Below are 14,779 nucleotides of genomic sequence, written 5' to 3'. Positions count from 1 at the left end.
TTTTGTTCTGGAATTTTCTACAAGTAGTTCAGCATTAGCTGTTGAGGGCTGAGAGCCGGCTCCAGGTTGCTGTGCTCCGGTGTAGCTGCTCCTCCCTTCTCCCCTTGTTGTGTTGCTGGCGGGTCTTTCCTTCCTGATGGGAAGGATCCGTGTTCCTTTGATAAGTGTCCTTCGTGTCCTGTCTTCTCCTTGTCTGTGGCTTCTTCTCCAGCTTCCTTTATCTGATAGCTTTTGTCTACGATGCTTTTAACATCAGCATAGTCCCGTCAATCGATAGTTACTGCTTGGGCTTTTATGTCTTCAGTAAGAAGATGCAGTGCCCACAGTCTTAGAAATACCTCCTGTGTTTTTCTCTCAAGCTTGAAAAGGCTTCTGTTTTCCCAGTTAAGTCTTTCATCTGTCTGGGGTTTCTTTTTTCTGTGTGACATGAGGTGGGAATCTACTTTTATTTTTTCCGTATGGCTAGCCAGTTGTCCAACAGCATTTATCGGCTGGTCCTTCCTTCCTTCAGTTGCTTGTAATATTGTCCTTGCTGTTCATCAGGGTTTTACATGTGTAGGATATATAGAAGCCGGTTTGCAAACCTGTCATCTAACTCCTACGCTCTACAGTACTGCTTGAGCACTGAGTGTGATTCTGTTGCACACTTTGGTGTGTGCGTGTGTGCACAGTTTTAAGAACTATATGGGAGCCAGTTGACAACAGCTACTTGAAAGGGTGGATAGGAGGTTCAGAGGCAGTGAGTTTACGGAACCGTTGGAAAAGGAAGGTGAGAGGGTTGCGTAACTTGGAGATTGTGACCGAAGTCACTGCATTGGACGTGTAGGAACTGTTACATTGGTGTACCTTGTGCTGTGTATAGCTTCAGCAACAAAATTTAAATAATACTTTAGGAGAGCCAAGGAATCCTCAGGCTTTACGCTCTCAAAGTAAACTCCCATCTGAGCGCGAGCCCTCTCCAGCAGGCTGATGGGGAGGTGGTGCTGTGTGTGCAGGGTGCCTCACTCGAGGTCCTCCCGTCCGGAGGAAACACTGTCGCGCGCCATGTTGTTAACCTCCGGAGTGGCCTCCCTGCTGCCCACTCAGCCCGCCTCCTGGGAACCCTGTCCTCGGGAAAGGGAGACACCTGTAGAGGGAACTGGCGACGAGCGACCACCTCTGTTTCATTAACTTGGTCCCATTTCCCATGTTAAGGGATGAATGGTTCAGTTTATCTCTAAATTACTTTTATATAAGACAGTTTCTATAATCTGTGCAACACCGGGGGGGGGCGGGGCGATCTCATAACCCAGGGCTACAGAGTGATCCCGGCGTTTGACGGCAATGTTCTGCAGTGGTTTGCACGGCTCAGGTTCCATCTCGTGTTTCCCTGTAGCTCTTTGACCTGGAATGATCTGCTGGCTTTGACACCACCCCCACCGTCATTTAAAATTTATCACATGCCTTTGAACTCAGGCAGCAAAAGTGGTTTGTAAAACCAGGTTTGCTGGTCGAATGGAGCCTGGTGTAACCACTGAGACTATGGCCCCTAGCTGCCCTTCAGGTCTGGAATTGAACCCACAACTGTGGTTTCCAGCCAAACAAAGTACAGGCATGTGAGTTAAACATTTACCTCAAGTAGACACACGCCCTGGAGAGAACAATCATGGGAGAAGGAAGGGCTGCTTATGCACAGGGAGATAGCTCAGGGTGCAGAAGAGTATGAAGGGATGGACACTGGGAGGAGGTAACTATGGGGAGGAAGTGGGAGGGGAGCTGCTGCATTGTAAATTTTGGTCAATGACATGAGACAAAGTATATGTGAACTGCTGTATGAAAAGTGAATTTACTCTGTAAATCTTCACCCAAATCCTAAAAAAAGAAAAAAAAAAAGTGGTTTGTAAAGGCTTGTACCTGCTCAGTGTGTTCATTCTGACACTCACGTTCGTTCCTGGCATGCTTCCTTTCTGCCTCGTTAGCGCCATCAAACTCTGAAGCAGGTGTCCTGTGGGAAATGCGTGTTTTACTTCCCCCAGATAAGATTGTCAGGGTAAATCTGAGGAGGATATGGTGATGACAAGCATCTGAAAGTGATGGGTTGCAGTTTGTTTGTTGACCATACTGTTTAAGAAGCTTTGTCAAGAAATTCTAAGTGTGTTGTTGCATGGGCTCAGTGATGTTTTACATTGCTTTCACTTCTTGAAGGATACTTGCTTCAGGCAGTCGGCTGAGTAGTTGATCAGAGCGTAAGGTGGTTACGATGTTAGAAATACTTAGTCTGGGGGGTCATACATAGAAGGCAAATACTAAGTAGTGGATCTTTTAAAAGGATCCCAAGAGTGAGGCGATGTCACCACTGCAGGGAGATACCATATAAAATCATTCTGGTGTCTCCAAGGAAAGGCTGTTCCTCCAGGGTATAGCACATGCGTGGAGGAAGGACCCTCAGCCAATCAGACATGAGCTGTGGGTAGCAATGTCCCTGTTGATATGCAGCACTCCGATGAGCTGTAACTGCTGAAGGAGAGAGCATGGGGCAAAGGGAACGACCTGGGTGTTTCTGATCCTTGGTGACCTGGATCACAGAAGGTTACATTCTGTCATACCTCCTTTCTCGCTTTCTTCTCTCCCTCGCCACCCCCCCCAGAAAACAAACAGACAAACATTGGGGTCTCTGTTACATGACTCTGCGATGCGTTTACTGTTCTTTCCTAGTGGAAGTGCTCTGGTGGCACCGCAGGGCACTGGCAGGGTCGGTGTCCTAGAAAACCTCCAGCTTGTGTTCAAGTCCTTTGGGACTTGGTGTCCTTGCCAGCATTTTCCAGACTCTCAGGTGTTTGCAGGTGTGCGTAGTCCCATCAGTCTGGGACCTGCTACACTCAAGTTGAACAGCTTTCTTTCCTACAAATGCTTTCCACGTCCCCAGAGATGCTCACGTGCGTGTGTGCATTGTCGACCTTCTCAGGAGGGGTAACAAATAGTATGGTGGAGTGGTAGGTATTCATAGAATTCACAAAGCACTACCTCTTCTTCAAATGGAGCTGTTCAGAAGACTCATAACTTTTGTTCTCAAGTCATTTTTTAGCATTTGTCGCTCCGAATTGAACAGGAAGAGCTGCCCCAGAGATTTCTCTGGCAATGGATTCCTTGACGGGTGGCAGGCAGATCTCATTGTGTGTTTTGTTTCATCTTTTTCAGATCTCAGCCACAGTGGATTGGCGGATCATTATGAGAGTCCCCACTGGGGACAGCAGCCCACTTACCGAAGCGAAGCCAACTGCAGCTGGGATAAAGTGATCGTAGACAGGACTGGCAAGGAGGCGGGGCCTGCCGGAGCCGAGACGGAGCCTGCCTCAGAATGTGCTGTGGACACTGACTCTGCCTCCCCCTGTGGCTCGGAAAACAGTAGCATGGCTACAGGGAGTGCCCAGGGCAGCTTCCCAGGACACACAAAGAGGACAGGTGGCAGCAATGGCAGCAGCGGTGCACTCATCCAAAGCACTTCCAATCAGAGTGCCCTTGGAGCAGGCGGGGCCAACGGCAACGGAAACTCAGCCCGCGTCTGGGGTGTAGCCACAGGCTCCAGCTCTGGTCTCGCTCACTGCTCCATCAGTGGTGGGGATGGACAGATGGACAACATGATTGGAGATGGGAGAAGTCAGAATTGCTGGGGTGCTTCCAACTCCAATGCTGGCATTAATCTTAACCTTAATCCTAATGCCAACCCAGCTGCCTGGCCTGTACTTGGACATGAAGCAAACGTGGCGACAGGCAACCCTTCCAGTATTTGTAGTCCGGTCAGTGCCATAGGTCAAAACTTGGGCAACCAGAATGGGAACCCAACAGGCACGTTAGGTGCTTGGGGAAACTTGCTGCCGCAGGAGAGCACAGAACCACAGACATCCACGTCCCAGAATGTGTCTTTCAGTGTACAACCTCAGAACCTTAACTCTGATGGACCAAATAACACTAACCCCATGAACTCTTCACCAAACCCCATCAATGCAGTGCAGACAAACGGACTGCCGAACTGGGGGATGGCTGTTGGTATGGGAGCCATCATCCCGCCCCACCTGCAAGGCCTTCCTGGTGCTAACGGATCATCAGCTTCTCAAGTCAGTGGGGCTGGGGGTGAAGGAATAAGCAGTTCTGTGTGGGGACTGTCCCCAGGTAACCCTACCACAGGAAATAGCAATTCTGGGTTCAGTCAGGGGAATGGAGACACTGTGAACTCAGCATTAAGTGCTAAACAAAACGGATCCACTAGTGCTGTGCAGAAGGAAGGAAATGGAGGAAGTGCTTGGGACTCAGGACCGCCTGCTGGTCCTGGAATACTAGCTTGGGGAAGGGGCAGCGGTAACAGCGGTGTTGGCCATATTCCGTCGGGAGCTTGGGGCCACCCCAGCCGAAGCACCTCCAATGGTGTGAATGGGGAATGGGGAAAGCCCCCAAACCAGCATTCCAGTAATGACATCAGTGGGAAAGGACCAGCAGGGTGGGACAGTGCCAGCATTAGTGGCCAGAGCCCCACCCTGCCGCCCAGTGGTGAACAGGTGACCTCTTGGGCCAAAGCTGCGTCTTCTGGAACGACCACCAGCGAAGGAAGCAGTGACGGTTCCGGCCATCACCATGAAGGAAGCGCTGGGAGGGAAGGAACTGCGGAAGGCCGCAGGCGAGAGAAAGGGGGTGCCGACCAAGGACACATCCAGTTGCCAAGGAACGATCTTGACCCAAGAGTCTTGTCTAACACTGGTTGGGGACAGACTCCTGTAAAGCAAAACACTGCCTGGGAATTTGAAGAATCCCCTAGGTCTGAGAGGAAAAATGACAACGGGACAGAGGCCTGGGGCTGTGCAGCTACTCCGCCGTCACACTCAGGGGGCAAGAGCGATGGGTCCGTCACGAACAGTGCAAATACCTCTTCAGTATCTGGGTGGGCCAGCTCACCTCCCGCTGCTGCGCCAGCACACGCAGGCTGGGGAGACGGCAGCAGCAGAGCGCCACACGGCCCAGGGGTTTGGGGAGACTCGATGGGCTCTGCTGCTGTGACCAATGCTGCTGCTGCCAAGGGCGGTCACGCTTGGAGTGGGACCGCCAGCCAGGAGGACAAGTCCCCCACCTGGGGTGAGCCTCAGAAACCCAAATCTCAAAACTGGGGAGATGGACAGAAATCCAACCCAGCCTGGAGTGCAGGGGCGGGCGACTGGGCAGACTCAGCGTCCGTCCTCGGACACCTGGGGGATGGGAAGAAAAACGGATCTGGCTGGGATGCTGACACCAGTAGGTCCGGGTCAGGTTGGAGTGACGCTCCGCGGACTGGGACCAGTGGGTGGGGCAGTGGCACAAATGCAAAGGTTAATCCAGGTACAAGCTGGGGGGAATCTTTAAAGACTGGTCCCCAACAGAACTGGACTAACAAACCCCAAGACAGCAATGCGAGTAACTGGGGAGGAGCTGCTTCTGTCAAACAGACAGGAACAGGGTGGATCGGGGGGCCAGTAGCAGTCAAACAGAAGGACAGCGGGGAAGCCACTGGCTGGGAGGAACCTTCTCCACCCTCCATCCGACGCAAAATGGAAATTGACGACGGTACCTCAGCTTGGGGTGACCCGAGCAACTACAACAATAAAACTGTAAACATGTGGGACCGAAACAACCCGGTCATCCAGAGCAGTACCACCCCCACCACCCCCACCACCACTACTACCACCACCAGTAACAGCACGAGCGTGGTGGAGACGCCACCCGCACACCAGGCCAGCACGCAGCTCAGCCGGCCCCCGCTGCTCGGTTCAGGTAGGAGAGGAGCTCTGTGTTCCTTCACGAGCAAAAAGTCACGGGCACATGAGTCTTCTGAGGAGTGTTTTAATAGCAAGCGACTTGGGAGTGGTGCAAGCACCCTTTGGTGCTGTCATGCTGTGTTTAAGTGTCATCCAGGGGGAATTGGGCCAGTTCTCGAATCACCTGACCCAGGAAAGGGAGCATCGGCACCCACCGGAGAACGAGGTTTCCCAGCTCCACGATCTTTTTCCCCGATCAGGCAGTCCATTTTGAAATTGTGTTTATGGTGTATATCATCAGCTTTTTTTTTTTTAAGTGAACTGGAACATAGGTGCCTTCACCCCACTCATCTTAACTTGTCCGTGTTCCTTTCCAGGTTATGACTCGTGTGACCGCTGGCGAGTGCGTCTTTTTATTACTGATGTAAATTTCTTCTCATTTTACCCTCATTCTTCTGTTTGTCTGTTAAATGTTTTATTGTGGTTGAGGTGAAAGTTTACAAAACAAATGAGCCTCCCTCTCAGCAGCTTACTCCGATCCGATCCTTCCGACAGTGGTTGCAGTCCCACTGTGTCAGTGCCCTCCCCAGTCCACCTTGGGTCTCCCCGGTTCCATTTGCCCAGTGTCCTGCCCCTTCCTGCTTTCTTGATGCTGCTGTTGGGCAAAGGCTGCCCTTTTGATCTCGTACAGTGATTGTTCTGAGGAGCGTGTTCCTCCCAGACGTTAGGGTTCACTTTGTAGCCCTGTCCTTCAGGTGGCCAGACGGTGGTCACGCAGTGAGTGGCTATGGTTCTAAGTTTGAAGGGTGGCTAAGGGCCATGGTCTCAGGGTTCCACCAGTATCTATCAGACCGTTCAGTTGGGACTTTATTGTGAAGTTGAATTTCATTCTCCTTTTTCTCCCACTCTGTCTGGTACCTTCTCTCATGATCCCGTCAGAGCAGCCACCTTCTGAGTACTCTTGAATGGCACTTCTTTGTGCCCAGACTTACATCATTACTGAAGTGTGGTTTCACCAGTGCACAGTTCAGACTGTGTCCTCCTCCCTGGTTCCTAAAGTCATGCTCCCAGTAACATGGTCTCGTTCTCTTCTTTCTGAAGCATACATTATTTTTCTGAGGTAGAGCTTAAACTCTAGAGTCTTTCTGTGTTTTTCAAGGCCTCTCTTAAAGCCATTTCTTCCCCCCACCCCCCATATTGTGCTTAGAAAGTTTGACACTCAGTCCCAAGTGTTGAGCTTTATTCTGGAGAAACTTCCGTTCATACCCTCCAGTTAGTTGCCATCTTTTGAGCCTTTTCTTGTGATCAGCGTGTTGGTGATTCCTTCTCGTTTTATGTCACCACTGCCTTTTATGGCCACACCATAAAGAATGGGCTGGAGATGCAGTCCTTTCTCCATGGAGGGTCACTCAGCCATCAATCACATGGGACCTGACCTGCTTCCAGAGAACTCCCTGCCTGGGATCTGAGAAAGGGCGTCTGTAACCTCGGGCCTCCGTCACTCAAAAGGCTCACACAGCAGAGTGGATGCTGACCGCCCATCAGCTGTCATGTGTAGTGAGTCTGGCTGACGGATTGTTCGCACCAGTCAGACATCATTGAGGGAGATGTGACAGCCTCTGTAGCACGTCACCACACTCTCATACCAAAAGCCTGCTGGGGACCTGGCCGCCTCTGCTCACTTCCCCTCTGATCCAGCACTGCCTCAGGCTTCCTCCAGCCCAGGAGTTATGATCACCTGACAGAGCCCTGTCACTTGTACCGTTTCTCGTCCTCTCGCACCTTCCACGTGATGCTTCTAGAAGCACCACCTGCGTCCTTTCACTCATTCAGAACATATGTATTGAACCCCCACCATGTGCTAGGCCTTGCGCTACATTCTCAGACTGTGAGACACTGTGCTCTCTTGAAACCTCCTTTTGTACCTGAGAGCGGACTGCCCCCGTGGGGAGCATGCAGTCACGGCCGGTGTCTAGTTACTGGGTACAGCTTGGTTTGGGGCTGTAACAAAGACCACAGGGGGCGACTGTTGCTGACAGAATCCATTTTCCCACGTTTGGTGAGGCTTGACGTCTGACTTCAGAGTGCCAGCTCTGGGGGAGACGCTCCCTCTCTCTCTGGGCTCTTTCCTTCCCAGCTTCTGTCCTCGGTGCCTCACTGACCTTCGTGTGCCCCAGCACCTGTCTCCACATCTCTGCCTGCTCACTTGCATTTAAGTCTCTTACGTCGTCAAGAGAGGGACTCGAGACACACCCTTCCCTGAGAGTGCCTCACTGACGTAACAGGTCATTCCCAAGCAGGATTATAGCCACAGATACAGGGTTAGAATTTACAGCATGTATTTTTGGGAGACCCAGCCCCGACCCCCAAGCAGCAGGAAAAGGAAAGGAAAGCCAGGGTGTCCAGGAGAGAGAGAGCAAGTGGCAGAGGGATCCAGGTGAGGGGAAGGTGGGGAGGTTTGGAAAAGCTTAGGGAGACAGACTTGTCTGTCGATTTGTCGTACTGTGGTGGTGTGTTGCTGTGAGCCTTGAGGCTGTGCCGCCAGTGTTTCAAATGCCAGTAGAGTTACACATGGTGCACGGGTTTTGGCATGGCTTGCAGACTGAGACAGACTAGGAAGAAGGAAGAAGCCATCCACTTCTCAAAAAATTGGCCTGGGAAAACCTTAAGAATAGCAGAGAAACCCTGTCTGTTACAATACAAAGCAGCTATACAGATAGCCCGGAAACACTGTCTGATACAGTGTAGGAGAACAAGCCACTTAGGTCAGAAGGCTTTCAAAATATGGCTGGGAAAGAGCAGCATCATCAGAGTAGAATCATCAAAGTAGTATCAGCCTTACTGATAAGGATAAAGTAAACCTTTCGAGACCTCCACCTGCTGACGTGACATGACTCAAATTGAGAAACAGCTGCAAACATCCATTAATCATCGGAACATGGAATGTACAAAGTATGAATCTAGGAATATTGGAAGTTGTCAAAAATGAAATGGAACGCATAAAGATTGATATCCTAGGCATTAGTGAGCTGAAGTGGACTGGTTTTAGACATTTTGAATCAGATGACTATATGATCTGCTATCCAGGAATGACGATTTAAAGAGGAATGGTGTGGCATTCATCATCACAAAGGACATTTCAAGATCTGTCCTGAAGTACAATGCTGTCAGTGATAAGATGATATCCATACGCCTACAAGGAAGACCAGTTAATACGACTATTACTCAAATTTTTGCACCAACCGCCAAAGCTAAAGATGAGGAAATTGAAGATTTTTATCAACTTCTGCAGTCTGAAATTGATCAAACATGCAATCAAGATGTGTTAATTATCACTGGTGACTGGAAAGTGAAAGTTGAAAACAAAGAAGAATCACCAGTAGTTAGAAAATTGGGCCTTGGTGACAGAAATAATGTTGGAGATCGCATGATAGAATTTTGCAAGGCCAACAACTTACTCGTTGCAAATACCTTTTTTCAACAACATAAATGGCGGCTGTACACATGAACTTCGGCAGATGGAGTACACAGGAATCAGACTGACTACATCTGTGACAAGAGATGATGAAAAAGTTCAATATCTTCAGCCAAAACCAGGCCAGGAGCTGATTGTGGAACAGACCATTAACTGCTCATATGCAAGTTCAACTTGAAGTTGAAGACAACTAAAACAAGTCCACGAGAGCCAAAATAGTATTTTGAATATATCACTCCGGAATTTAGAGACCATGTAATGATAGATTTGAGGCATTGAACACCAATGACTGAAAACTAGAAGAATTGTGGGATGACATCAAGAACATGATCCATGAAGAAAGCAGGAGGTCATTAAAAATGAGGAAAAAAAGAAAAGACCAAAATGGATGACAGAAGAGACTCTGAAACTTGCCCTTGAGCGGAAAGTAGCCAGAGCAAATGGAAGAAATGACAAGACAAAAGAGCTGAACCGAAGATTTCAAAGAGCAGCTCAAGCAGACAAAGTCAATTATTATAATGAAATGTGCAAAGTCTTGAAGTTAGAAAACCAAAACGGAACACACTTGGCATTTCTCAAGCTGAGAGAACTGAGGAAAAAATTAAAGCCTTGAGTTGCAATATTGAAAGATTCTATGGGCAAAATATTGAATGATGCAGGAAGCAGCAAAAGAAGATGGCAGGAATACACAGAGTCACTGTGCCAGAAAGGACTGGTCGATCTTCATCCATTTCACGAGGTGGCATATGATCTAGAACCAATGATATTAAAGGAAGAAATTGAAGTTGCACTGAAGGAATTGCCAAAGAACAAGGCTCCAGGAATTGACAGAATACTCATTGAGATGTTTCAACAAACAGATGCCCCACCGGAGGCATTCACTCGGTTATGCCAAGAGATGTGGAAGACAGCTACCTGGCCAACTGACTGGAAGAGATCCATATTTGTACCCATTCCAAAGAAAGGTGATCCCACAGAATGTGGAAATTATCAAATAATATCATTAATATTGCATGTAAGTAAGATCTTACTGGAGATAATTCAAAAATGGTTACAGCAGTATATTGACAGAGAACTTCCAGAGGTGCAAGCTGGATTCAGTAGAGGACGTGGAACAAGGGCTATCATTGCAGATGTCAGTGGATCTTGCCTCAAAGCAGAGAATACCAGAAAGATGTTTACTTGTGTTTTATTGACTATGCAAAAGCATTAAATTGTGTGGATCATACCAAATTGTAGATACCATTGAGAAGAATGGGAAATCCGGAACACTTAATTGTATTCATGAGGAACCTGTACATAGAGTAGGAGGCTGTCGTTCAAACAGAACAAGGAGACACTGCATGGCTTATAATCAAGAAGGGAGTGCATGAGGGTTCTGTCCTTTCACCATGCATATTCAATATGTATACTGAGCAGATAATCCGTGAAGCTGGACTATATGCAGAAGAACGTGGCATCAAGATTGGAGGGAGAATCATTAACAACCTGCAATACACTGATGACACAACTTTGCTTGCTGAAAGCACTTACTGATGAAGATTGAAGAATACAGTCTGCAGTGTGGATTATATCTGAATATAAAGAAAACAAAAATCCTCACAACTGGACCTGTAAGCAGCATCACGATTAATGAAGAAAAGATTAAAGTTGTCAAAGACTTCACATTTCTTGGTTCTACAATCAACACCAACGGAAGCAGCAGTCAGGACATCAGGTGATGGATAGTACTGGGCCAGTCGCCTGCGAAAGACCTCTTTCAAGTGCTGAGGAACAAAGATGTCTCCTTGAGGACTAGGGTGTGCCTGATACAAGCCATGATAGTTTCAGTCACCTCATATGCATGTGAGAGCTGCCCACTGAATAAGGAAGACTGAAGAAGAATTGATGCTTTTGAGCTGTGGTGCTGGCAAAGAATGCTAAGAGTACCATGGACTGCTAAAAGAACTAACAGATCTGTCCTGGAGGAAGCGCAGCCAGAAAGCTCCTTGGGCGCAAAAATGAACAGACTTCGTCTCACCTGCTTTGGTCATGTTGTCGCAAGGAACCATTCTCTGGAGAAGGATGTCATGCTTGGTAAGGTGGAGGGTTGATGAAAGAGGGGGAGGCCCTTAATGAGGTGGATTGACACTGTGGCTGTGGCAGTGGACTCCAGTATAGCAGGGATCATGGAGCTGGCACAAGACCGGGCGGTGTTTTGTTCTGCTGTGCATAGGGTTGTTGTGAGTCGGAGACAACTTGACAGCACCTAACAACAAACAACAGTTCAACACCACAGCAGCCAGGAAAGTAGCGCAAAGGCTGGCACCCAACTGAGGTTTTAATGTGGTCAGGAGGGGGGCCGGGGGTGGGCAGGGAAGACATCTTAGAGCAATAGGTTCTCCTGGGTGGGCACAGATGAATGTCTTATGTAGTTCAGGAGTTGGTCAGCAGGCCTAGAGGCCAAGAAAAGGTAGCACGTTGGAAGAACAGAGGGGAGTTCCGCCTCACTGAAGGTTGGGGTGAGAGGTAGGGTGTGATAGTGGGAGCCTTGCAGAGAGAAGCAGCTGTAAAGAGAAGCCAGGGCAAGGCCCTGGGGTCTCTGAGGCCACATGCAGGCGCTGCATTGTGTTCAGAGGTCTGGAAACCCAAACCCAGTGACTAATTGAAGCAGAGAGTAAACAAGCAGACCTGGTTGGTACAGCATCGTTTGTTCCTCCTGGAATGAACAACACATAGGCCGACAGGCAAAGCTGGAGAGTAGCGTCTGAGCCAGGCCAGTGTTATGGTGCTGATGGCGCCAGTGGGTGGAGACAAATGGATTTGAAAGATGCTTGACAGCGACGTGTGTTCCCTGCGTGTGAGAGCAAAGAAGAAAGCTGGCGTGATGACAGCTCAGGCGCAAGGAGGTGGGCGAGTCAGTCAGTCACTGACGTACCCAAGAGCAGGGCAGGATTCAGACAGAATCTGAGCAGGTCCGCTGGAGATGAGAAGGTGGGCTGTTGAGGTTCGTGGGAACTTAACCGTTTCCCTGGGAACGCTGGCTTGATACTCACCAATTCCGTGTTTTCAATGATGGTCTGCAGTACAACTATCGTGAATAACAATAAAGTGTACATACATCGTATCTTCCTACATTTTTTCTGTGCTAAACATTGTCCGACATTTTTTACAAGGAATTCTTCACCCTGTGTGCTCACCCGTCCTGTACTTTGAGCTGTCAGCTGCCTGTCTGAGGGACCTCTGTCCCGTCTCAGTGCCCATGTTTTCATGGAAGCACCTTGACGGACTTCCTTCCTGTCTCGCCATCTGCGATTTCATGGCGACGCCTTGAGGGACTCCCTTCACATCTCACCGTCCACATCCTCACGAACCTGCCTTGATGAACTTCTTTCTCATCTTACCATCCACGTTTTCGTGAACATGCATTGACAATCTTCCTTCCTGTCTCACTGTCCACATTTTCATGGAAATGCCTGTCCCACAGGGTCAACAGCAAACTGTTTGCAAGTGGACAGTGAACCATTGATAGGAGCTTGCAGTGCGGTCCTGTCTAGGGGTGGCCCAAGGCAGCACTTTTCAGCGTCCATCGACCTTCGTTGACTGGAGAGTAAGCCCTACACAGGTGATGGTAGAACCATCCAGGATAAGGTGGCTGTGTAGACAACACATGTGATTTGTCTGTGCTGGGCAGTCAGCCACCATCATTTGCTGCAGCTTAGGTATATATGCCTGTCCTCGCATCTGGAACCCTCACTGCAAGAAGTCAAGGACACGGAGCGTCTCCCACCCTCTGCAGTACAGAAAGGTGCACTAGGAAGGCAGCCAAATGGGTGCTGAGAGTCACTGTGATGCACCTGCCAGTTGAAAAGTCCAGGAGCATGGGCAAAGCCACTCAGTCAGCGGGTCAAAGAGTGGCTCCAGGCTACCATGTGCATAACATTTGTTTAGTAAGGAGGCTACTGCTGTTGTCCGATGAAGCGTTATCTGCTAAGTAGTTCCTGTTTGTATGGTTGGTGCTCTTGGTCAAGTCTGACCATGGGAACTCCGTGTAAGAGTTTCCCACAGGATTTTCTAGGTTGTAGTGTTCACAGGAACAGATCACCAGGTCTTTCCACAGAGCTACTGAGTGGGTTCCAACCACCAACCTTTTGGTTCACCAATGAGCGCTAACCATTGTGCCACCACAGCTCCTAATCCTGTTCTCATAACTCAGTATTAGATACTTTAGTACCTGGCAGAAACAGTGGCTAAGAGCCAGTATCAGGAGGGCAGCTCCTGACAACCATGCAGCTAGGGCGCATCCTAACCACTGAGAGTCAGAAAGTGCATCTCAATCTTTGTTTGCCTGTGACCGGCTAAAGTCCTCTGAGCAGTTCGCTCTGTTCCAATGTCTCTCTAAATGAACATTACCGATACGTCTGTGGCAGGTCAACGAACTGAAGTTTATACCTGCCGTCCTCGTTTCTGAGAAGGGAGCAGACCAAGCTCAGTTTCATCTTCTCCCATCAGCCAGTGCAGTGTTGACTTGACCAGTGTTCAGACCTCTCCCGCACTGCACTCAACTCTTACGCAGAGTGGCGACTGGCAGCTTAACTGGTCTCAGAGGCTTCTTCCATCCTCGTGGCCACCTCAGTTCTCTGGGCTGCCCTTTCTGTGGGCCTCAGTCCTCTTTGGACACACGGTTCTCAAACGAGACTAATAAGAGCACTTCTGCTCAGCAGTGGCCCGGCCAGGGGCAGGGCTGTCCTGAGGGCCAAGGCTGTCCTGAGGGTCAGGGCTGTCCTGAGGGCCAAGGCTGGGGCGACACACAGTGGAATGAAGCCACCTGCCTTTAGTTACGTTTGCCTGGGTTTATTTGCCTACTTTCATGGATTTCATTTTCAAATTGCATTTTGTACTTATGATTGTGGATTTATTTAGTCCAGTTCAATCCTGTCCACTTATTAATTGTATTACAGAACAACTGGAATTTTGGAGAATTGATGCATTACACCAGAGGGCTTGTTCAGGTGGGCCCCAGCACAGAGCTCCTGATGTCGTGGGGCTGGGCTGGGCTCTAGGATTTGATAATCTGCTCAGCGCCCCTGGCATGTTGATAACACTTGTCCAGAAACTACACTTGGAGAAGCTTTGTGGAGGAGGAAGACGGGCTGGGTTGAGTTTTGCAAACGTGGCACTGAAGATAACGTTGGACAAGAGTGACAGTTACGTGAAACAGGTCAGCAGAGTTTTCTGTGAAGGCCAGAGGTTGATATTTCCAGCTCCGCAGGCCGTGTGGTCTCTGTGGCAACTATTTACCTCCAGAGTTGTAGCAGGAGAGTGGCCATAGACAAGTTAGGGGCCTGCTGCATCCCAATAAAACTTTATTTACAAAAGCAGGCCCTGGACACCATTGGGTCCACAAGCGATAGTTTGCCAGCCTCTGATGTAGAATTTGAAAGTTCACCTTTAAATACATTTCATTTTGCGATCAAAAATACTCCATGTGGAGGCGGGGCAAGATGGCGGACTAGGCAGAAGGATTGCACAGACCCTCTTCAACAAAGAAAAGGGAAACCAATTA

The 14,779-nt window shown here is 49.1% G+C and overlaps 1 protein-coding gene across 1 annotated transcript in view; it reads left to right on the top strand.

The window, feature by feature from the left end:
* The window catches only part of TNRC6C (trinucleotide repeat containing adaptor 6C), a 592,582-nt gene that overhangs the window by 530,645 nt on the left and 47,158 nt on the right, over positions 1–14,779 (top strand). Inside the window, exon 2 of the mRNA XM_042783563.1 lies at positions 3,178–5,775. Within this exon, the coding sequence (XP_042639497.1) occupies positions 3,178–5,775 (2,598 nt within the window). The remainder of the gene's footprint in view (positions 1–3,177; positions 5,776–14,779) is intronic.

The sequence above is a fragment of the Orycteropus afer genome, unplaced genomic scaffold (genome assembly GCF_000298275.1).
Source record: "Orycteropus afer afer isolate SDZICR_OR568_19922 unplaced genomic scaffold, OryAfe1.0 scaffold00018, whole genome shotgun sequence".
In the NCBI taxonomy this organism is placed as follows: domain Eukaryota; kingdom Metazoa; phylum Chordata; class Mammalia; order Tubulidentata; family Orycteropodidae; genus Orycteropus; species Orycteropus afer.
This window is presented reverse-complemented; position numbering and strand designations above follow the sequence as displayed.